This window comes from Terrapene carolina, unplaced genomic scaffold, assembly GCF_002925995.2.
Source record: "Terrapene carolina triunguis isolate 2854851 unplaced genomic scaffold, T_m_triunguis-2.0 Scaffold95, whole genome shotgun sequence".
NCBI lineage: Eukaryota > Metazoa > Chordata > Testudines > Emydidae > Terrapene > Terrapene triunguis.
The window spans coordinates 19,205,946-19,230,254 of record NW_020664446.1 but is presented as its reverse complement, the minus strand read 5'-3'; the positions used below and the strand labels follow the sequence as shown (position 1 = coordinate 19,230,254).

Sequence of the window (24,309 nt, the reverse complement as noted above, 5' to 3'; positions counted from 1 at the left end):
ACGGATGGTCATTCCTGGTGCTTTTGCTGAAGTCTAGTTTTACTGACCTTGCACCAGAGATTCACCCTGTCACAGGATAGGCGTGTAGAACACTGTCTGGCCTGATAATGCCCCAGAGTTAACAAACTCCTCAGAGCCCTTGCTCATGCCTAACCCCAGCAAGATTCTCAAAACTAGGCGTTCCCCTGCCCATCTCCCCAGTGCACGTCTACCAAGTTGGACAAAAAAAACAGCTGAGGATGAGCATGCTTATCTCCCCCAGCCTATCTCTGAACAATGCATTGCCCATTGATTAATGCACTGACCTGGGATGTGAGAGACCTAGAGTCAATTCCCTGCTCTGCTACGGTTGGAGGAGAGACTTGAATTCACATGTTGTACCTCCCAGGAGAGTGCTCTAACCACAAGGCTATTCTGGGGTGGGTCAATCTCGCCTGTTGAAACTCTTCCACTTTATATAAATATTTATTTGGGGAACCAAAAAAAGACACTGACTCTGTAGCCTGGTAGTTAGGGCATTCACCTGAGATGTAGAAAAAATCAGGTTCAAATCCCTGCTCCAAAAGGGTAAGGATTAGAACTAAAAGTCTCCCAGCTGCCAGTTGTGTGCTCTAACTGCAGCAGAAGTTTTTTTTCCTATTACTGTTCTGATTCAAGTGGATAAGAGCATAGTGCTAGAGAAAGCTTACACTAGCATAAGCAGCAGGAAAATTTTTAGTTACAGAACCTGAATCTTGCCTGGCTTAGTATTAAACACTTTATTGCCTTTATTATTAGTTACCTAAAGTAGCCCGGCACTGTCTGTTTTTCAGGGAGCGAGAGAATACCATTTTTCTCTCCACACAGTGTAAGTGTCAAGTCTAGAAGATGCATTGCTGCAGGTTTGATTTGATCTCTGTTGCCAAATATTGCAGAGTAGAGATCATGCAAATATGATACACATTAACCATGTGTTGCTTAGAAAGAAAGGCCCAGCAGGTGCAATCAGTTATCCACATTACTATAACAAACAACAGCTGTGGAAGAGAAAAGTCAAAGGATACAACAAAGATATCCTAATCTCTTTATTAATATTACCTAGCACTTTACATGTTAAATAGCATCATGCAGACATTAACCAGTTAATGTAATACTGTTTGTACTGACTATTAAATAAGACGATTTATAATTTCCTATAATTTCTTACAGATGCTATGATTCACTCTATTGTTATGCAGTATGACGACATGTGATTCCCTGACTGTCCCAATAGGAATGATGGCTTTAATAATGTAGGAGGAGGTTAATTGCTGAGAGCAAACAACATTTGAGACCAGAGCTTTTCTACCTATGTACATCATTGTTGCCTAGCTATAAATACTTTGTTCTTCCAAAGGATTGGGAGGAAGATTTGAGAATTCTTTGCTTCTATTATTTGTTCTATGGGAAAAGGGAAAATGACATTGAAAAAAAAAGGAAAACTGGGCTAATCTGAGATGGGAAAGGAACAGAGAGATGGATACCTGGGAAATCCAGGAAATATAAAAGCAAGGATGAAGAACATTATGGATAGAGGAGCCAGAGAAGGAGTTCAAAGATTTGCACCAAAGATGTTTTAAGAGACACCGATTAGGGGACTACAGCTCCAAAATCTCTTTCATCTTCAAAACTCATTTCTTCCTATTGTTGGCCTGGTCTTAAAGATGAAACACCTGAGTTTTTTTGTTTTTGTTTTGTTTCATAACATTGTGACAGAAATGAAATGATAAATTACCATAAACCTCCACACATGGCAGCTGTGGCTTCCTCAGATCGCTTTAGCCATCCTGCTGAATAAGTTATCACGTTTTTGGCATTCCTTGCACTGAAAACACAGTGTGCTCATTTAAAAAAAAAACCCTTCTTCACTACATTGTCTGTCGCTTGTTGGAATGAAGTAATGACATGTGTAACAAATTCACTGCTTGGCAGACAAAATTGATTTTTTGGATGATTCCCTTGTCGTAAATCTTCCAAGAACTCTGCTTTAAGATTATTAAGTTCTTCTGCCAGAATCTTCATCTCACTTGGAAGTATATTTTTATCTAAAAGAAAAATAAAACTATAGTTTTATCTTCAGATGTCTGCTAAGTTTCAAAGACCTAGGCCCAGATCCTGCAAACACTTAATGTCAGTGCGACTTCTCATGAGAGTCAAGTTTCACATGAGTTTTACTTGCAGGACCCTAGGGTCTAATATTATACTATTTCAGTGCACGAGTATTTCACAGTTTTAGCCTTATGTTAGTTACCAGTTGAGCTATATACCCCTGGAGAATGACAGTTAGAATATGCCATGCATACCTCTCACATCCTTCATTGTTTGAGAGACAATTTGTCTGAAAGCCTGATCAGCTTGGTGGAGAATACTAGCTGCACAAATGGCTCTGTCTGTTTCCTATCCAAGACCAAAAGAAAGTTATATTTAAGAGTAGAAATGCATCCAAAAATATAAGTATAACGATTTTGAAGTATTCATTATTCAGGGGCAGACTATAGCATTTAGCTACAGCTTTGTGTTGGGAGTAGCATGGAGCTGCACCACGGCATTACCTCATGGAGTGTCTCAGTTGTACGGGGGAAAGCAATCTGTACCACCCCTTTAAGGGGGGCAGCAGACAATTTCCCTCCCAATGCGGTCAGTCAGTTCTGGGAGGCATTATCTTAACTACTGTAGAACATATTCAAAGCTTGCTAGAATACAGTCCAGATGACTTAATTAAGAATTTGTAGCACAGTCACTATTTTTCATAGAGAAAAGAACTCATTACGTACATAGTCTTTTTTTCTCTGGGCTTTTGCAAGCAAGAACTGTGGAAGGAATTTCTCATTTTTAGACATCAAGGTGAACAGAGCACAACTAGAAATGCACAATAAATTCTTTCAATAAAATCTGCAGAAGGGCATTTGTTTAAAGACAATTAGTACTACCTTTTGTTCAGTATTTTCCTCAATTTGTTTCACTGGATTTTCCAAAGCAGTAACCAACAAATTAATCACCTGCAAACTAAAAAACAATGTTATGCTCATTTTGTAAAATCAACATACAATATAATGGCACGAACCTCCCCGCCCCCCAAAAACAGCTGATTTTCAGTTAAGATTGAAAAGTAAATAATATAAACCTTATACAAGATAAGAGGACAAGAAGAACATTACAACAACAAAAAATACACATTACAAATTATGGAAACTATCACAACTATCACTTAAAGTAAATTACATAAATATGCTATTACTCTTACAGTTCCAAAATTCAGTTAATGACAGTACTGACTATTGAAAACTCACCATACTCATTCCTAACAACAGTCTTAACTCTGGTCCAAAATAATCACTTATAAACTTTTTCAAAATACACACAATGAATTATATCATTTGCAAGGGTAAAGAGGATTTCACATATTAAACTGTATAAATCAGGTTTTGATATTTAAAGTTGTATGTCAGCTTTTGACATTTTACTTGATAAGTTTTCTGAAATAAATAATTTATGATTAGTTGAGATAATATCTTTGTTCTTTATATCTATGTAAATGATCCTATACAAGAGATATTGTTTAAACCTATATCTATCTAAAGTTTCAAGTGTTTAACTTTATTTGACTTCAGTGAAACTTCTCACATGGATAAATTTATTGACATGCATAAGTGTTGGCAAGGTCAGCCACAAATCTGTACCATAATTAAGGCTCTACCAAATTCACAGCCATGAAAAATGCGTCACGGACCATGAAATCTGGTCTTTTGTGTGCTTTTATCCTACACAATACAGCTTTCACAGGGGGAGACCAGAGTTTCTCAAATTGGGGGTCCTGACCCAATAGGGAGTTGCAGGGAGGTCACAGGGTCATTTTAGGAGGGTCGCGGTATTGCCACCCTTACTTCTGCACTGCCTTCAGAGCTGGGCAGCTGGAGAGCGGCAGCTGTTGGCTGGGTGCCCAGCTCTGAAGGCAGTGCCCTGCCAGCAGCAGCACAGAAGTAAGGGTGGCCATGGGCTGCCGGTCACCCGGCCGTTGGGGGAGGCTAGCCGTCGGCCCCTCCCCTTGTGCCTGACTCCCCTCTCCTCCCCCTCTCTATCTGTCCCCTTCCCCGCAGGAGCCCAGAACACCCTCACCATGGTTCCCGGCCTCAGTGCCCCGGATGGCACAGCCACAGCACCCCCAGCCCCAGGCGGCCAGCCCTGGAGCGCCAGGTGGCAGTGCCCCCAGCCCCAGTGTGCCCCGGATGGTCGCCCCCAGCCCTGGTGCCCCAGGTGGCTACCCCCAGCCCTGGGTGGCCAGGCAGCGCAGCTGAAGCGCCCCCAGCCCTGGGCCAGGCAAAAACCTGCAGCTCCACTGCTCCGGAGCTGCTCTGCGCTCCAGCTCCGGGCTCCGCTCCAAAGCCCTGGTAGAACCACTATTGGCTCAGGATCTCAAGTTTTAAAATATTTTCTATGTGCAATATGCATTTATATCAATTAAATGGTTTCCAGAAATAGCTCTACAGAGTGTGTACAACATACTGCACATATTGCCTCTCTATGAAAGCAAAGTATATAAAGGAGAACTTTAATATAACAACATACTTATCTTCTGAAGTGCATTCGACACTTTTCAGAATTAGGCTATTTTGTTCCCATGTGTTTTTCTCAGGATTTGGTACTTCTATTTTTCTTGCCATTAGACATATGGTCTCATCAGGTAACGGCTGACTTCTCAGACAATTCCTCTGTAAACAGGACTCAAGTGGACAGTCTAAAAATAACTGGCAGAAGCCCAATGAATCTAAAAGAATTTCACAAAATGTTTGCTTTGAAGAAAATAGTAATTTTAAACTGCTAAACTAATACTTTCTGAAAACTATGTGTGTGAGAAATAGAGAAATATTACATAAACTAGAAGTTGCCTATAATGCAGTCAGAGAAACTACCGTATATACTCATTCATAAGCCGAATATTTTTGGTAAAAAAGTGATGCATCAAAGAGCGGGGGTCGGCTTATAAACGGGTCTACACCAAAATTTGATGATTTTAAACTCTATGGAACCATTGAATTGAATATCTAATACATTGTTGTTTTGTTAACCTGGAGCGTCTGCAGGCATGGAATCCCTCAGCTCCCTGTGGCTGTGGTTTGCTGTTCCCAGCCAATGGGAGCTGTGGGAAGTGGAGCACCACTTCCTGCAGCTCCCATTGGCTGGGAACAGCAAACCGCAGACACTGGGAGCTGAGGAGCTCTGTGCCTGTGAACTCTCCAGGTAAACAAAACATCCAGGCCCGCTAGCGGCTTACCCTAACGGGCCAGGAGCCAAAGTTTGCCAACCCCTAAAATATAGGGTTGGCTTATGAAAGGGTCATACAGTTTTTGCTAATTTACCTAACCATCTTGGGGGGTCGGCTTATAAACGGGCTAATGAACGAGTATATACAGTAGTTAGAGCTTGTGCTTTATTTTTAAATATTTTAGCCATTTAGAATGTATTTAACCATTAAATAACTTCCAAAATGGACTAAGCAGCTAAAGTTCACTGAATCTGCAGAATAATTATTTTGCTATAAAACATGAAATTGAAGCATGTAAAGGAAAAAAAATTACATTTGCGAGCTAGCTGGTATACTTCATATCTCATGCTTTGATAATAAAAGTTGTCATCCAAAACAAAATACAATGGTCTGGAAGTGGTTGTATTTATTAAGTAATGACAAGATTTGGCATCATGTATTTCTGAAGAGATTAATCCTTGTTCTTTGAAACAGGAAACAAAACTTTTCCATGTTGCTTCAGTTCTGTTTGTTGGAGCACACAAATGATCTCCTTTAATAAGAGCCTGTAAGAAGTGTTCAAGGTACGCTAACAGTTCATGTCGGTACAATTTCCAGCGAGACAGCTATGAAAAAAACAAAGTATTTCACATTTAATATTAATGTTTAATTTAACAAATACTAACTCCCGTCCCCTATGCGTCTCATGTTCCTTCCAGTTCTCCCTTATGACTGTTCTTGTGACTCCTTTTTTCTTCAGCTTTTCACTTTCGTTCATGCTGCCTACTACCCACACCATAGCCTTCCAATTCCATATAAGTCTACCTAACTTTCCTCCCTCATGCCCACCTTTGTGGCAAAGGCCCTGATTCAGCACAGCACTTAAGCACATGTTTAGAATCAGGCATATGCTAATGTGTGTTTTCTTAATAATGATTTAAGCATGTGCTTAACTGCTTTGCTAAATCAGTACCCAAAGGTTGATCGCCTCACACATTTTCATGTCTTTGTGCTTGAACTGTATGCAGTGTCAGGTGTTATGTCTATTTCAGTTTGGATACAAGCTCTTCAGCCAGAGAACTTGGGACCATATCTACTTGTATGGCAACATTCTCATGTACTTAAAGGAAGGAGGCCTCTTGTTGCTGTCTTTAATTCACTCATATTTAGATATGGCAGTAGATTTAACACTGGCTCATACCTCAATATTTAGACTCGGGAGCGAAGTTAGGGTAGAATTTTGACATTACCTCTGAATGTCTTTGCGCTTGTGTTTAGGAAATAAACACTTAGCTAAAATGAGAGCTGCTGGGCAGGGACAATTGTGGCACCTCTGTGTCTAAAGTATTTGATTATTGCTCCCTCCCATAGCAGTTAGGGTATGGATGTACTCTGCAGGGAAATGCAGAAAGAGAGGCAAAACAGAATGGAAATGCAAGAAATGGGTAAGAAGGGAAGAGCCGAAGGAGGAGATGGTAACGGGCTGCAGGGCCTGTGCTGAGTGCTCACAATGTCCTTTGATTTTAATATAAATTGTATATGCTCAGCTTCTCTCAGGATTTGGCCTTGGCTGGGGGAGGGTAGCACCATTTTTAAAGCTCTGCCCTTGGGTCACATTCCCCCCAAGCTGTGAGAGGGCTCTGTGGTCAGCACAGGATGGGAACAGAAACAATGGCCTGGTGTGTGTGTGTGTTACCCACGTTGAGCTATCAGAGATACCAGAGGTATCAAGAAGAGCATGAGGCCCTGTGAGGAAGAAGAAGGGGAGTGCCCACAAGGTGGCACTTGTGGATTGAAAATAACACTGCCTTAGGCACTACAGAAGGAGCAGTGCCTGGGATACAGTCTGCACTGGGGAGAGGGAGGCAGCCCTGCCCTCAGCACAGGGGAGGGGCAGTGCCCCCGGGATACAGCTGCCATGGGGGGAAGGGGACAGCCCTGCCCTCAGCACAGAGCCCGGGATACAGCTGCCATGGGGGGAGGGGACAGCCCTGCCCTCAGCACTGGGGGGGGGGGGGGGCAGCGCCCGGGATGCAGCTGGGGGGGGGGGGGGGGGGGCGGCGGGGGCCGGGGGGGGGGGGGGGGGGGGGAGGCAGTGCCCGGGATACAGCTGCCCTGAGCGGAGCAAGGGCAGCGCACATATAGCCCGAGGAGGGGCGGGGCAGTCACTTTCCCATTTCCAGTGCAGCCCGCTGGCCAATAAAGCGGAGGACGTCAATCTATGCTAACCAATAGGAAGGGCAAAATCTGTACTGACCAATGGGTGTTGTGCTACGAGCCCCGCTTCTGTCTCTGGTTGGCTGAAGGCCTCCTGCGGAATGAGATCATCGTAGGTCAGGAGGACACAGTCCCAGCCTGGGCCCCCGCGCCGCCGTAGGCTGTGGCACAGCGCGCGCGCCAGAGTGGACTTGCCCGCCGCCGGCAGCCCGCACAAAACGCACACGCCCAGCCGCCGGAACCCGGCAGTTTCCATCGGGGCGGGGCAACTGACAGCGAGCGCCTCCGTGTCGGGAGGCGAAGCCTCGGAGGAGCGCGCCTGTGGGCACCCGCGTACAGCGGACACGGCGCCCCTTGCGCGTGCCGTCGTCAGCGCCTGGAACGCCGCCCTTTCAAAAACACGCATGCGCGCTTGCAACCGTCTTGCCTAGATGCGCGTGCGCAGTTTCCCATCCAGTATGTGGGGGCCGGGCCCAGCGTTATTCCCGTGTAGACATTCGGGAGGCCGCTGCGCCGTGTGCGGGGTTCTCGTCCCTCTGCTCCCCGTTCAGAGCCGTGGGGGAAGAACGGCGGTGAAACGCCCCCGCCTCGGGCGGCGCTTGGGGGGATCCGCGGAGTTGTCGTTCCCTTCGGCCCAGCACATGCCCGGCGGGGGAGCGGCTGCCCTGCCGGCAGGTGGTGGAGAGGTGGCCCAGCCTCGGATCGGGGGCTGCCCCATCTCCCAGCACCGGCCCCTGTTGGATTTTTCAGCTGTCTGAAGTCCTACTTCCCATCGATTGGTCTCCCCTTGGTTTGTGCAGCTAGGGGCGAAAATAGTGCTTCCCCTGCAATCGGAGTTAGCTGGCAAATCTTTCAGTGCTTCCCCAGCACTTTACATCTCACAGTGCTTTAGGGCTTGGCTACACTTGTGAGTTGGAGCACATTAAAGCAGCCCCGGGTGCCCTAGCTCACTACCTGCCCACACTGGCAAGGCACGTAGAGCACTCTGACTCCAGGGCTAAAGTGCTCCTGGTACTCCACCTCGGCGAGACGATTAACACTTGGCGTGCATTGGCTGAAACGCCTAGGCATTGGTGTGAATGAGGTGTTGCATTACTGTGCTCTGATCAGCCTCCGGAAAAGCCCCATAATCCCCTTAAGTCAAGTGGCCACTCTTGTCATTGTTTTGGAATCACTGCAGGCATGCCAATATGCCCTTTGAAAGCTCCCTTTCTTACAGCCGGCATGCTTATCTGCTCTGAGACAAAGCAACCATTACTGTGGAATGCTGTGTGTGTGAGAGAGGGGTCTGTTGCTGTCTGAACTTATAAGACAGCATGCTGATATGCTCTCCCCCCACATACACACAACACACTCCCTGTCACACCCCACCCCCCTCATTTGAAAAGGACATTGCAGCCACTTGCATGCTGGGATAGCTACCATAATGCACTGCTCTCTGTGGCTGTTCCAAGAGCTGCTAATGTGGCCACGCCAGTGCGCTTGCATCTGCCAGTGTGAACAGATTGCAGCGCTTTCCCTTATGCGCTCTATGAAGGCTGGTTTAACTCAAAGCACTCTACATCTGTAAGTGTAGCTAAGCCCTTAGAAATACTAATTCTCAGAACACCCTGGTGAAACCGGTATGGAAAGCCAAAGGGGGTGGAAACCAAGTACAGAGAGATCCGGATTGACCTTTGTAGTCTCCCTGAAGTGAATGAGACTACTTATTGGACTGAGAGCGGGTTTTGCCTTACCTGACATGGATCCCGACCCCGCAAGCTTAGCTGTGTTGATGGAGCCCTGCACAGACATGGAGTGCCACCCGTGTAGGTGAAACTGTGTGGGGATAGGGGACTGCGTTAGTCAGGTCAGCTTGCAGGATCTGGGCCCTTGGTTAAGACCCCAAAATGTCTGCAGAGCCAAAATTAGAACTGACCAGACCTGATTCGCCCTCCTGTGCTTAGTCCAATTGACTCACTATGCAGCCTCTACAATGAATAGATGCATATAATGTTACTATGTCTACAAAATACCAAGCACAATATTTTCACTGATGGTATTTTTGTAAGCAGTGAAATTATTGTCCCTATGTTTTTAAAACCTGAGATCTAGTCAGTCTCCAAAAATATGAGTTAAATGTTTTCAGGTGTTTTCTAGTTTACATTATAACTTGACTGAAGTTAACAGAAGAATGGCCATATTGGGTCAGACCAAAGATTCATTCACCCCAGCATCCTGTCTTCCAACAGTGGCCAATGCCAGGTGCCCCAGAGGGAATGAACAGAATAGATAATCATCAAGAGATCCATTCCCAGTTTCTGGCAAACAGAGCTTGGGATACCATGCCTGCCCATCCTGGCTAATAGCCATTAATGGATCTATCCTCCATGAATTTATCTAGTTCTTTTTTGAACCCTATTATAACCTTGGCCTTCACAACATCATCTGGCAAGGAGTTCCACAGGTTGACTTTGTTGTATGAAGAAATACTTCCTTTTGTTTGTTTTAAACCTGCTGCCCATTAATTTCATTTGGTGACCCCTAGTTTGTGTATTATGAGAAGGAGTAAATAACACTTCCTTATTTACTTTCTCCACACCAGTCATGATTTTATAGACCTCTATCATATCCCCCTTTAGTCGTCTCTTTTCCAAGCTGAAAAGTCCCAGTCTTATTAATCTCTCCTCATATGGAAGCCATTCCATACCCCTAATAATTTTTGTTGCCCTTTTCTGAACCTTTTGCAATTCCAATATATCTTTTTTGAGATGGGGCGACCACATCTGCACGCAGTATTCAAGATGTGGGCATACCATGGATTTATATAGAGGCAATATGATATTTTCTGTCTTATTACCTATTCCTTTCCTAATGATTCCAACATTCTGTTTGCCTTTTTGACTGATGCAGCACATTGAGTGGATGTTTTCAGAGAACTATCCACAATGACTCCCAAGATCTTTCTTGAGTGGTAACTGCTAATTTAGACCCCATCATTTTATATGTATAGTTGGGATTATGTTTTCCAATGTGCATTATTTTGCATTTATCAGCACTGAATTTCATCTGCCATTTTGTTGCCCAGTCACCCAGTTTTGAGAGATCCTTTTCTAGCTCTTTGCAGTCTGCCTGGGATTAACTATTTTGAGTAGTTTCCATCCTCTCCTCCTTATTAGGACATAAGGAATCTCGTAAATTGAGTGGGTTAAGACCAAAGTCATTTATTGCATTTATTAATTACTGCAGGTAGATGGCAGTAGTGGTCCCCTTACTGCACCTTTTTCTTAACCACTTCAGTAAAAAAAAATAAAAATAAAGAAGTTCTGTGAAACATTATATATATCTTGGAGACATTTTTTCAAACAGATGCTCTCTTAAATAAATTATCTTCCCATTAATTCATTTTCCAGAAGTTGTTGCAATCAGAATATATTTGCCCATTGTAAAAAACATACCTACATATACTCAGATTTTTACTTTTTAATGTTACATGTTTCACAAGTATTGATTTACAATAATCAAGCACTTAAGATGCTGTAGAGAAAAATTCTTCTGTCAGTACCACAGACAGTATCTTGAACAATACATTTGTAGTCTTTGGGTGAAGGATTTTGGTTTGAGCCCATATATAGTGATTTTATACATGCAAAATGTGCATCCTTAGGTACTTTGACAGAAAAACCAACTTTCACAGAACTTTAATACTTTTAAAACAAAACCAGGAACAAATATTTCTTTCTGTGATTTTAAAAGTGTACTTCTATTTTACTTCATACACTATTTTATTAATGTACATGGATAATAAGATGCATTTTTATTTATGTTTAATATGGGAGTTACTGAAATTCTAAGAGATACATTCTGACTCCATGCAGAGGGAATTGCTTGAGTCAATTCCCTTAACAAGGTGAGAATAACAAAATGCTCCTTGAAACACTGGATAGTATTTCCATAATAAATTAGATGTGTGAACGCTATTACAACCAATATAGGTATAAACCATTATTTTTTATCCAGACTTAATTTGAAATAAATTACAATGCTAGTTTTCAGTAAACATTTTTTTCCATATCAGAGGTACCAATGCAAATGATTTACTGATTCCTGATGTATACACTACTAGAGTACAAAATTGACATCAACTTTTATATTTCTTACATTCAAAAAATAAAGGTAGTATTAAATATGCTAACATTAACAACTTGTGCTAAGATGCTGCCAGCATGTAGTACTATTATTATTAAAACAATAAGCAATAGGTTAACAAAGGGCATATATTTAATACACCCCTACCCCGCTATAATGCGACCCGATATAACACCGGTTCGCATATAGCGCGGTAGCAGCGAGGCTCCGGTGGCGCTTTAAAGGATCCGGGGCTCCGGCTGCTGCGGGGAGTCCCGGGCCCTTTAAATCACCACTGGAGCCCTGCCACCGCTACCCCGGGCTGTGGCAGTGGGGCTCCGACGGCGATTTAAAGGGCCTGGGGCTCCCCGCAGCTGGAGCCCTGGGCTCTTTAAATCGCCACTGGAGCCCTGCCGCCCCTACCCCAATATAACGGTGTTTCACCTATAACGCGGTAGGGATTTTTGGCTCCCCACGACCGCGTTATATCGGGGTAGAGGTGTATAACTAAAAATAATACTTGCCTTCCACAGACTGAGAAATTACAAATGGAAGAGATTTATTAGGTCATCTAATCCATCTCCTTGTCAGTGCTGAGTTTTGTTTTTCTACAGTATATTTTCTGTTTCATTGTCTGGTTCAATTGTAAAATGGCAATATAGGGGTTTCTACTGTTCCTTTGGGAGACTATTCCATAATTTAATAGATTTTAGGATGTTAGTTTATATCCCCAAGATTCACACATGAAGCTGGCCCACCAATCATAGATCTCACCATTCTATGTGAAAGAGAGTGTCTTTGCTATAGTGCTCCCCTAGGGAGGGGTGAGTGAGCACAGAAAGCAGATCAGGTAGCGGTGAGACCCATGTTGGGAGAGAGAAGGAATCAGAGAAATGTACATTGTTTCCCCACCAGCCTTATTGGAAATTCCTCTGAGAAGAACAGAACAAACTCAGTTCTTACCAAGCTTTCCTTCACCTTAGGTGTCTCGCACAGACTCAGGAGGGAGGGATATGGCCCACAACTGGGAAATCTTCCTGACATTCAGCCTGAAGTGTCCTTTGGTTAATTTTATTTTATCATTCCTATCACTTTGAATCACCTTAAACATTTTCTCTTTTTCAACTGTGTGTTCACCCTGGATATATGTAATAGATTCTCCATGCCCTCATTCTATTAGTTGTCCATTTTGCCAAACTCTGAAATTTTAGTTATTTTCTTTTAAATGAATACTCCTTGCTGATAGTATCACATTTAGAATTACAAGACTATAATCTGTTCATTTCAGAGCTGAAGGTATTCCTAGAAATCTCATATTGTAATCCCAGTAAACATTTAATATGTAGTTAAGCAGCTAGTCTTTTTCCTGATATGTATTGTAAATAAGGTAGTACACAAGGCTATGTATAATAAAGTAAAAATTATTGCTGAGGCTAAATTCATTATTTATACCCAAATTTATTTTTAAAGAGATTCCTTCATTATATTATCTTCATCAGAATTCTTTTGTTTATTTGTAATAGTTAAGTTTAAATGTAATATTGCTAATAAGTTGTCACCACTGCTCCAGCCCCAATACATTGTGTAAAAGAGCTGAAGTGGCATAAAAGAGCTCTAAAAGCCTTGGTTCTGGAGGCATTCAGAAGACAGCCGTAATGCTGCCTCCCAAGGATCTCTTCACACACCCTAGCATAAGAGAGTGATGAGGTAGGGCTCCAGCACAGTGGTCCTGCAGAGATGCCAGGCAGTGCTGCTTCCCACCAGACAGCCCCAGTGAGGTCGACATAACTTAGAAAGGCCTCCAAAGCTGCCTGAGTTACACAAGAGCCTCAGAGAAGCCTAGGATTAGGAAGGTGAGTTAAATCCATCTTAAACTCCCCTCTCCCTGGCTGCTAGTTTTGTGCTGTGCCTCAAAGAAGTCTAGGTTGTGGAAGAAATGATTATTTGTACATATTGTAGGTTGTAGGCTAACAAGAGTTGGGCTCTTATGCTTTCTGATAAAAAAGGCCTGGGAGGAGCTGAGCACCTGTAACTTCCACTGAAATTGAATGGTAGGTGTTCATCACCCCTCAGGATCATGCCTTTTCCGATGAAACAGTCTATTATGTTTCAGAGGTAGTTCTGACTCTTAGGACTGCAAGATTGAGACTTTCATATAACAAAGAAAAAATTAACAATTCTAAAATACTTCATTAATTTACCTTTGCCACATTTTTTTCCAGTTTACTCAAGGCATTTGTCTGAATTTGTGAGGACTCCTAAAAATGGCTTTCAGACAACAGGTCTAGGTGGGACAGGTGGTCGTTGATTAGATCTTGAAGGAGCTGCAGGAAACTGATTTTGTATTGGCTGCCTAAAGAGTGAAAAATACTTTTAGTGCATGTTTGATACCATATTTCAGGAGCTGACAAAGATCATTAGTATCAGGAAATCTACCTATCCACGTTATTTCTCAAGTGCCTGTTACAAAGGTGTTGAATCTCCCGTTTTAAAATATTTTGAATGTTAGTAATTATTTACTATTAATATTATGGTAGCACTTACAGGCTTTGTGAGATCGCAGCCCCATTGTGCTAGGACACTGCACATACACATAATAAGAGACAGTCTCTGCCCCGAAAAGCTTACCATCTAAATAGAAAAGACCAACAAAATATAAGAGTGGCAATATAGGCACAGAGAAATACTTCAGACCTAAGGTCTTTGATTGCATATTGGTTTCTGAAGTACTAAGTACACTTTGTCTGCTATAAGTGATAATAATCAATCCAAAAAGCTGGAGTACCTTGAGCTTAGATATGGAACCAATCCTTTTATTAACTTCAGTGGAAGCAGGCCCCACATTCTAGTTATTAACATTTGCTTTTCTGGAATTGTGTGTCATTTCAGGACCAACTTTCTACTGGAAATTTCAGAAAATGTGATGGTACATTTTTCTCCACAACGATGCAGCCATGTACATTCTCATTCCGAAGAGGTTGTCAATGGCAGCATTTGTGACTGATAGAAGGCTGAACATGCAACAATATTTCATAATTCTCTACTGTAGAAACCAGTAAAAAGCATGTAGCACCAATGAAGGTATTAATATACTGATACAGTAAAGATGGAAGAGGAACTGTTTTGAGAGGTTTTTAAACAGTATTGCTTCAGCATTCCCACCCCCTACAGTATTACCTCAAATGCTTTTTAAAAAGCAGTTGCTCATTTTTTTTCTCAAGAACTTTGTTTATTTTTGCACTACTAGTTTGAATGCTGAGGTGGCTGCATATGATTTCATCTTTCATAAGGCTAATGTCAGACACCTACCACAATTATCAGTCTGCAACCTCTAGTTTGGTTTGTAAGGCATTTAAACAAATTACAACTTGCAAGGGAATTTGTACATCCACATGCATTTAGTGTCGAGCAAACAATTCCCACAATTACAGAAAACTCTGGATGACAGTTCTTTGATGACATATCCTTGAGGACTGCTATAACACAGTAAGGTATTAAGGAATAAGAGTCAGTAACAGAAATGTTCTGTAGCTACCCAAACTGCAAAAGAATGCATTGATGTGATGAGTCAGTCATTTAAGACCACTCAGAGAAGTAGGCTGATGGAAATACCAGTAGGATGGCCCAGGTAGCTGGGCTGGGCACATACCAGATGCACAGTGGGTAGGAATCCTTCCCACTTTCCCTCCAGGCCACAGAAAAGTTCAGCAGCCACTCCAATGGCTTGAGTAACCTCTGCAGCATGCCCTTACGTGTCCCCTTTCCCCTGTGAGGATCCTTGGGTTAGGGGATCTTCTGAACATTCCAGTCTGTATTTTGCTATGCAGAAAGTGTCATGTTCCTGTACTAGATATGGACTGACTACAGAGCTTGCTAATACATACCAGATACGTTCATCACAAGATCCTTTAATGCTCTGACAAGTATGGCTGAGGTTTATTTAAATAAGATATTTTACAAACAGTGCCACCTAGTAGTGGAACAGTATAATACAGTTTAGTGTTCCATTACAGGAAGATCACAGGGAGCTGCATGTGGCACAGTCCAGGAGATGCACATTCCCTACATGGTCCCATGTCATCAGCCCCCCACCTTGCACAACAGAAACATTGGTGCGGTTATCTATGCATCCTTGGCAGCAGGCTGGATTTGCTTTTTAATGAAGAAAAATGTCTCACTAATATCAGGACCATCTTAATAGCATTGTGTGACTTCAGAATGATGACAAGAAAAGATTTTTGCAAAGTTCTCTGCAAATATATAAACACTGTAAATATTGCCTATTTTACAATGTACAAAACACTGTACAAAAGACACTAGAGAAGAGAGCTAGGAGTGTGCCATATTTACTAGCTACTTTGCGCCCTTTGCGATGATAATGCAATGAACACATTTTTTAAAAATACAGTAAAAAAATTTAAAATTACAAACCTTGGAGCAGGAAAATGCGATATTGTAAAAATCCCAGAATTTGTTGTTGCAGGCTGAAAAAGAGAGCAACAAGTATGAAATAAAAAGAAGTTACAAAAAACCCCTTAACACTAGACATATCTTTGAAAAAACACATGTGGCTAATTATTAATAAATAAAATTATAAATATACTATTGTAAATCTTTAACTGAGAACATTATACACATTTGTCAAAAATAGCAGAATACTTGTTAATGCCATTTTTTGACAAAATACCTCAAAAATTATACCAAATCCTTTTAAGTTTTAAGAGTTTAGGATTTAATAATACTTTGAATTTATATAGAAGTATCTAAGGATCTCAAAGCACTTTGCAAATAATTTATCAAACCTCACAATTTCCTGCGAGGTAGGAAAGCATTATTATTGCTATTATACAGATGAGACAACTGAGGCCCAGGGTCTCACACAAAGATTGTGGCACTGCTGGGAATCGGAGCCAGATCTACTGTGCTTCAGCTCCAAAACTTTCTTTCTCCTCTACAAACTATTATTTTATGACTGAGTGTGTAGCAATTGCCATTAGAAAGTGACAGTCTGCAATTTTCATGCTAATCTACAGGGAAAATAGGTATGTATGTTGGGGCCAGGTTATCTGCTCATCCCCAAGGCACTTTGAAAAAATTATAATATCAGAAAGGGCAGCGGAAGAATGTCTGGGAAATGTAAAGCATGGTATGGAAGAGATGAAAAGCCTTTGTGTGAAAAGTATGAGTAGGGGCCTGTGGCATGATCACAGGATTGGGAGCCAGGAAATCTGGGTTCTATTCTGACATCTACCCCAGATTTCCTGAGTGATGCTGGGCAAATTACTTAACCCTCTCCATGGCTCAGTTTCTTTATTTGAAAAATGGGATTACACTTACTTAAATAGTGCACTGGAGTGTTATGAGAAGTAATAAGTTAATATTTGCAAAGCTCTATAAACAATTTACTATTAAGTGGCGAGAGAACTAAACATAGAAAAAGGGAAGAGAAATTAGAATGAGAGAAAAGACAAAAAGCAGGAATAAAGAAAAAAATAGAAAGGGTTGTGGGGAAAATACTGAAGACAGCAGACACAAAACTTAAAGGTTTTAGGGGCAAGTCCTCAACATCACGACTATAAAACAACACGAACATTTCAAAATGACACTAGCTGATTTTTTTTTTAAATGGATAGTGTGCCAGGGAGATGGGAAGGAGAAAACAAAACGGTGTGTTCCAAACATACTTTCCTATTAATTTAGTTTATTTTTCAAGAGGTTTCTTTAGCAAGGTCACACTTCTACTATTTTGCTTTATTCCCTAATTTTAAAATCCATGAAGGTTTCAGAGTTTTTTTTTTTCATTTTCTCTGCAAATTCTTCATATTCTCTTAGCATTTCTTATTTATTTTTGCCAGAAATGGACCTATGGGCCAACTTGGCAATTGCTCCATGTGGATCACAGTTTAGGTCCAACATTTGGGCTAGCAAAGAGTTCTGCAGACTGATGTTCAGTTCCTGTGGGAAGAAAGCACCTCTGGTCAGTACTAAGAGCACTGTTGAGTGTTGCCCAGCTTCCCTTTGCTGAAAGGATTATGAGGCCAGTGGGTGGCAGAGTCTCTCACCCTAACCCAAACAAAAATAAAATAGGCCTAAATCCTGACTAAAATGGTATAAATCCCTTCAAATGCCCTGTGATATTCGCATGGCTCTAATCTATTATATCACAAAGTCAGACCATACAGAAGTCCAAAAATGCACCATGATTTCTAAAGTACAGTAACTTAGTCATCAGTGAAATTTATTCAACAGGAGACAGTATGATCAAACATTGTCTTACCCGATTATTTATAGCGTTATTCTGGTTTGGCCCATTATTTTGCTTTGGTTGCTGTGTATTGTTGTCCCTAGAATAAAATTCACATAATCAGAAAAATTAATATAAATCTAGATTAATTACATTTAAGCAGCAGTGTGGCCCAGTGGCTAGGGCACTGGTCAGGGGTTTGGAGACCAGGGTTCTTTATCTGGCTCTGTCACTGTATGACCTTGGACAAGTCATTTACTTCTCTGTGTCTCTATTTCCCCTACGACCCTTTATCTGAATTGTCTATTTTGACTGTAAGATCTTCAGGGCAGGGACTATCTCCTACTATATGTTTATACAAAGCTTAGTACCACGGGCGCCTCCAGGTGCTACTTAATACAAATATGACAATAAATAAATACAATATATATTAGAAAAGAATACTTGAGAAGTGAATAGAGAAAAGGAACTGAACAGTTTAATTAAAACAAAAAGGTTCCTGTATAGCCACAAACTTTGCTGCCTGAGAAAAACACAAATGCATCAGGAGGCCAAAGGTGTGGAACTACATGACCATCATTTAGGGCAACTTCTGGCCCAGCGTTTCTTTTCTTTTTAATCTTTATTTTGGAGATACAGAATTTACAAGTGTGGATTTCATATATATTTCACAATTTTAGGGTTTTCTGCATTATTTGTTTCTCACAGAAAAGGATTAATTTAAAAAAAAGAAAGCTCCAATACTGCACCTGATAATGTGTCCACCTGCACACTGATTTAAATGGTGCCCTGCACATGCACAGTCCACTCACACACTATCAATTACAGGATCAGAGCCTAAATTTCTAGCTTTTTCCATTGTACAGATCATCTTCCTAAACTAACATAGGCTTTTGAACCACTGCACTGTAACCCAGCCGTACAGAAAACTGCTTCCAGCCAAACAGCAGTTTCAGAGGATGTAAATATGACAAATCTAAAGCAATGCCTATGATCTAATCAATAACACAATCCAATATTAACTTTTAACATCCCCTAAAGATCAGAGGATGAAATTTCACCTTATTTACAATAACACTGAATCCACTCCCCCTTTTTCAAACTTTAACATTAGACCTTCAAATGTTAATATAATCTCCCTTTACTTCTTCACTGCAACTAATTTAGTGCATCCTACCACCAGTCCTATACTTACTTTTTTCAAAATGTACTAATAATTTTTCCAATCTATTCCAGAAACGAATTGGACTGTATCTGTACTTTTTTTTCTGTCACAAACCCAGAATTAGTTTATTAATATTCTAAAGAAGTAAGAAGCAATGTGGGGTCTAGTTTCCCCAACTGGAAGATTTTATAACACAGACAGCTATAGTGAGGTACATTTGTGACTAGCTGCACTTAAAGAAATACATGATACCATCCTTACATGACAAAACATAGAAGCTACAGATCTGTCTTTCTAATTTAATTTACAGAGATGACATTTCATTACCGCGTGAATCTTGCATTGTCCAATCATGAGCACCAAATCTGGAGAAAATCATTAAATACTTAGGCAGAGCTTCAAAATTCTCCCTTTAGGCTGTGGTTAGACTGCGTATTTTGACAACTATTTCTTACTGTTGATAACACTAGGGCAATTCCACTGGTGGTAGAAGTGATGGGAGCCTTAGTACAGACAAAGTCACCACAGGGGTCTGCTTTATAATACTTGGTGGCATTGAGACCTGCTCTGAGTAGCATTAGAACATGATATATCAAGTGATGCAATACCCTATTGTGACAAGAATGACATTGGTTGTGAAGAAAATAAATTTTTGATACCTGTATCTTCTTCTACTTTTCCGGCAAAACCTTCTCTTTATTGCATCTCTCTTGATCACTGCTATCACAATTGCAATCAACACTGGAAGCACAAGCAGGAAAAACACAAGCAAGCCATCTCTAAGTGATGTATCTAGGGAAAAGCAATGCAAACAACATGAGCTAATCATCTTGTTTAACTTCATTATGCAAACATTTTGCTTCTGTATTAACCTTCTTCTTGAGAATGCTAAAACCTTTAAGTAATCATAGATAAAATTCTGATCAGTATACACACATTAGTAGCTCCAATGAAGTCAATGTAACTAATAGTATAAATCACACAAGCAGGATTTGGCCCTAAGATCAGAGGTTGCTTGCCTTTTTTTTTTTAAGAGATGAAAGTAATGTGCTAACTTTTCTATCTTTTTCCATAATGTTTATTTTTTCAAGATCCCTGAAACTGACAAACACAATTTCACCTTTAAAAAAAATTTATTTGCTTGCACATCCCTAATTTTCATTATTTCTGTGATTCAACACATTTTCTTCAGCACACTGACAAATCAAAAGTAGGTTGTTTTTCTTTTCAAAATAAGAATTCAGTAAGAGATAAAAAGTTTTTTATAAAGTTATGGATCAATTAGTTTTTTATATAAAAAATAAAAAAGTGTGTAACATGCTCTATGTTATATATAAAAAGCAAGCAGGATTTGGCCCATTCAGCTTATCAGGATTTCCTAAATTTAATTAGACGTGTGGATCAAATCCTGAACACTTTATTCACATACATGATCCTCCCAATTCTTTAAGTGAATAAGGAGCACAGGGTTCAGCCCACAGCTGTAATCAACCTGAACTTTTGTGATGTAAACAGATTTGTATCTATTTTTGTAATAATATATTTATTTTTGTGCTTTTATAAAAATAATGATTTCTATCGGGGGGAGGGATAGCTCAGTGGTTTGAGCATTGGCCTGCTAAACCGAGGGTTGTGAGCTCAATCCTTGAGGGGGCCACTTAGGGATCTGGGGCAAAATCAGTACTTGGTCCTACTAGTGAAGGCAGGGGGCTAGACTTGATGACCTTTCAAGGTCCCTTCTAGTTCTAGGAGATAGGATATTTATATTTATTTATTTAAACAATTAGAATATTTTTTTAAGAAAAAAATAACAGATTTGTTTTTAGTACAAGCTTACACAATATAAATGTTGGGCCAGATTGTGGGCAGGACTAAATCCCACCGTGTCTCTCTCATATCCTGGCACTGGCACAGCTATAACTACACTGTATATAACTCTCTTTAAATCAGTGGAGTTAAGCCATCAGAGGATTTTGTCCATTCTCTGGGGTCCTGGTCCATGGCTGGGGCTCCTATGTGCTACCATAATATAAATAAAAAGGAGACAAAAGTAAGTAGTAGTTTATTTTATCAGACATTACAGTCAAATGGAAAGAGCTTCAGCATCCTACCTATATGAGTTGGACCACTGTCAATACTGCCACCATAACCCGATTTATCACAGAAAGGAGGAGCCCATCCAGGATTGCAGTGACAATTCCCGTTGTTGTTACACACCTGTAGCCACACAAGATACCACAATTAAATAAACGTTTTGTAGCTCTGAAATGTAGTTTTTGCATTTATATTATTTACTTCTCCATATTCCATCTGAGAGATGGGAAAAAAGAAGGGTTCCATTCAGGATTGTTAACCAAGGGCCTGATCCAAAGTGCACTGCAGTCAATAAAAGGACTCCCATTGACTTCAACTGGCTTTGGAACAGGGCCCAAATCCCATGCTTGAAGGGACATCAGGTTCCAATTCAAAATGAACTTCTTTACAATTGTCACTGATAACACCATAGATTATTTAAATGAAAGACTTATAAAATTGAATAAGATCTTGTGCCTACGGTAGCTGCACTCTTTTTTAAAGACTCCTTTTTTATCAGACATATGAAGTGTTTTATATGGAAGCCACCTCAGGCTACAGTCTTCAGACCTTTCTGAGCTAGTGGTATGTAAGTAGTACTAGCACGTACCCAGAAAAGTTTGAAACATTACAACATTTATGGTCAACCCCAGAGTGAGGTTGGTTGTAGTATAAGAAGCTGAACCTCCTCAGGGTTACTCCCCGAGAGTACAATGACTCTCACAGATAATCCAATTGAAGTCAATGAGACTCCACGTGGTTGCAAAGGACTGTGCTAATGGATCCCTTTGTAGAATTGCAGCCTAAACGTGTACATCCATTTAGAACAAATCAGAATTGCCAAATGAACAAATCATATTTAGAGTTGTACATGAAGAATTGTGTGTGAAAACAGACAGTGGTGGATAGCTGAAGGAGGGATCTTGGCACAAGCATTTTTCCCCCTCCACTGGCATTCCCATACATTGTGAGTGATATTGCTGGCTCCTGTGGCAGCAAAGCCTCTACAGCAATTAGCCCCTTTTCTCATTTGTCTTGCATAGCACATTGTTTCAAAGGAGAGCTTCTGGGTTTTACTATATTTGGATCCTGTTCTGATTTTTCACACAGGAATATTACATAATTCATTATATTTTCCTCTGCAGAGAATTACATTGCTTTCAAAATTGGACAGCTCATCTAGTAATGTAATGGGATCTACTTTGCCTATTTCATATTAAATGTACTATCCACATTAGTGATGAATGGTTTACAGTGCATTGGTAACATGAACTATAGATAAAAAAATGAATTTGACTTTTAGTACAGATTAGAAAAAACAAAGCATATGTTTCATTATTTATTTTATTTATTTAGATCTACTGCACCTATCAATAATCTCTAGAAGCCTAATGTAATAAAAATAACATACTTACAGCACGATCATTACACTTCTGCATTACATCGCAGTTGTAACCAAGCTCACTTGCATTAACACATTTAAAGTCTACACAGGCCTGAAAAATATTAAATATCTATTTTAAAAGAGTACTTCAACTACCCTAATATTTTTATAAACATAAAATAATATATATAAAAACAGTAATACTGCAAAATGTAAGTAGTGAGAAACAAGGCAGTCTAAAAACACTTGATTCTTCAGAACTCTGGTTTAATTTATCACACATTTTCATGCACTAGGATATACTTTGATGCAAATGAAATCAGAATATGAATAACTATTTCTTTTAAAGCTTTGTTAAACCAAACAGCAGGCTTTATGGTACAGAGCTAATAAATACTACTTCTCTGAGAGCATGTATATATAAATGAACATTAAGTATTATTTATTGTATCAATATATAGACACACACATGCACACACATATATATAAAACACACAAAAACTATGTAGAACATTACTTGAGCTGGAAAGTTAAGCACTCAAAAATTAGGAAATGCCAGATTTATAGTTGCTCACACAGCCCTATTTCTGCTCCTTTTGTCCCTCCAGTATACTGACTGAGATCAGGGTGCTGTGAAAAAATAGTATGTGATCATGTCATTAAAGCTTGAATCATATATGCACAAGGGGACTGAATTAAGGTTGTGTGGAGAACCATAGATCTGGAGTCTCCTAACTTTTGAGTGTTTGACTTGGCAATCTTACCAATGTTCCTTTAATGCAGATTTTGTATATAATTTTGTATGTAATTTCCATTTTTTAAAAAACAAGATCAAATAAATTCTACATTGTTCAATGATAGCAAACTCCCATCAGCACGGTGAACCTTGAATGTTCAGTGCTACAACTTGTACCAACAGCATATGCTGACAACAGCAGAAGGCTGTTTTCCTGGGGAGGACATGGGTTGCTGGGTCTAGGGGTGATGGGGAAGTGAGTTGGCTCTCTAATAGGAAGTGGAAAAAGCTGCTCCAACAGTAACCCTGTCTTCCCAATGCAATGTGTGCTGCTGGTGCTGCTGCTTTGGTGGTGGCCTGAGCCCTGCCTCTTAAGGTTTACTGATTTTGTCATGCTGCCAAAATTTTCCTGCGGAGCGCAAGTAAGAGAAGGGAAATGGCAGTTTTTAACAATTTATGTCAGTTAAATCTGAATGGAATTTCATGGGACAAAGAAAAGGCACTTCCTGTAAGTCTGAGGGGATTCTCCCTGCTGAATATCAAAGGTTATAGTACACACAGACACTCTTTATGAGACAAGTATTTTGAGTGTCATGAGCCCAAGTGGTTATGAGGAAAATTAAAATGTGGCTTAATGCTTTTGAAGCTAAGGGTCTTATAGTAAGATGTATTAAAAAGAGAACTTTTCATTAAGTGTCATGCATTCTGCAATAACTGCTGTGATCTACCTTACCTTTCCTTTTCCACAAGCAGTTCCCTTTTGAACTTGAGCAGGATCAGGGATATCTGACCCTAGGTCAAAGTCAGAAGTCACACATGAAACACCACCTTGATTGCTGACAACACTAGAAGCCGGAAGATTTTCAAGACTGACAGGTGTACACTGAAGTTTGCCACACAGACTATGTCTGTAATAAATGAATAAAATAAAAATATAAGGTAACAGGGAAAAAACAGACTCAATACAAAAATATTATTTATTACTAAATTCACACAGTTTACACTATGAGCCAATAATTTTATCTTGCTGGAAATCTCATATTCTAAGAAAATTTTCCCTTCTCTTTCTCTGTGTATGTGTGTGTATGTGTATCATATTTTATATATATTGAAGACTGCCTAT

General features: G+C 40.4%; 2 protein-coding genes across 3 annotated transcripts in view; both read right to left on the bottom strand.

Annotated features, from left to right (window-relative positions):
• Positions 1-1,061: 1,061 nt before the first annotated feature.
• On the bottom strand, positions 1,062-7,815 carry PSTK (phosphoseryl-tRNA kinase). Of its 2 annotated transcripts, none has more exons than XM_026651151.1 (6): positions 7,518-7,815; positions 5,595-5,886; positions 4,585-4,783; positions 2,949-3,024; positions 2,322-2,415; positions 1,062-2,063 (listed from the first exon to the last, which is right to left on the bottom strand). In XM_026651151.1, exons 1-6 carry the CDS (start codon positions 7,731-7,733, stop codon positions 1,861-1,863), a joined length of 1,080 nt encoding a protein of 359 aa, XP_026506936.1. In that variant the 5' UTR covers positions 7,734-7,815; the 3' UTR covers positions 1,062-1,860. The 2 variants fall into 2 exon arrangements, with proteins under 2 accessions (XP_026506936.1, XP_024058511.2); XM_024202743.2 differs by having other exon boundaries at positions 4,585-4,753.
• A 6,015-nt stretch (positions 7,816-13,830) lies between these two features.
• Positions 13,831-24,309, bottom strand: part of LOC112108560 (disintegrin and metalloproteinase domain-containing protein 9-like) — a 36,146-nt gene continuing 25,667 nt past the window's right edge. The window contains exons 16-22 of the mRNA XM_026650971.1: positions 23,920-24,094; positions 22,482-22,562; positions 21,105-21,210; positions 19,653-19,785; positions 17,862-17,928; positions 16,016-16,068; positions 13,831-13,937 (exon numbers count right to left, since the gene is read on the bottom strand). Coding sequence (XP_026506756.1) covers positions 13,856-13,937; positions 16,016-16,068; positions 17,862-17,928; positions 19,653-19,785; positions 21,105-21,210; positions 22,482-22,562; positions 23,920-24,094 — 697 coding nt within the window. The 3' untranslated portion in view covers positions 13,831-13,855. The remainder of the gene's footprint in view (positions 13,938-16,015; positions 16,069-17,861; positions 17,929-19,652; positions 19,786-21,104; positions 21,211-22,481; positions 22,563-23,919; positions 24,095-24,309) is intronic.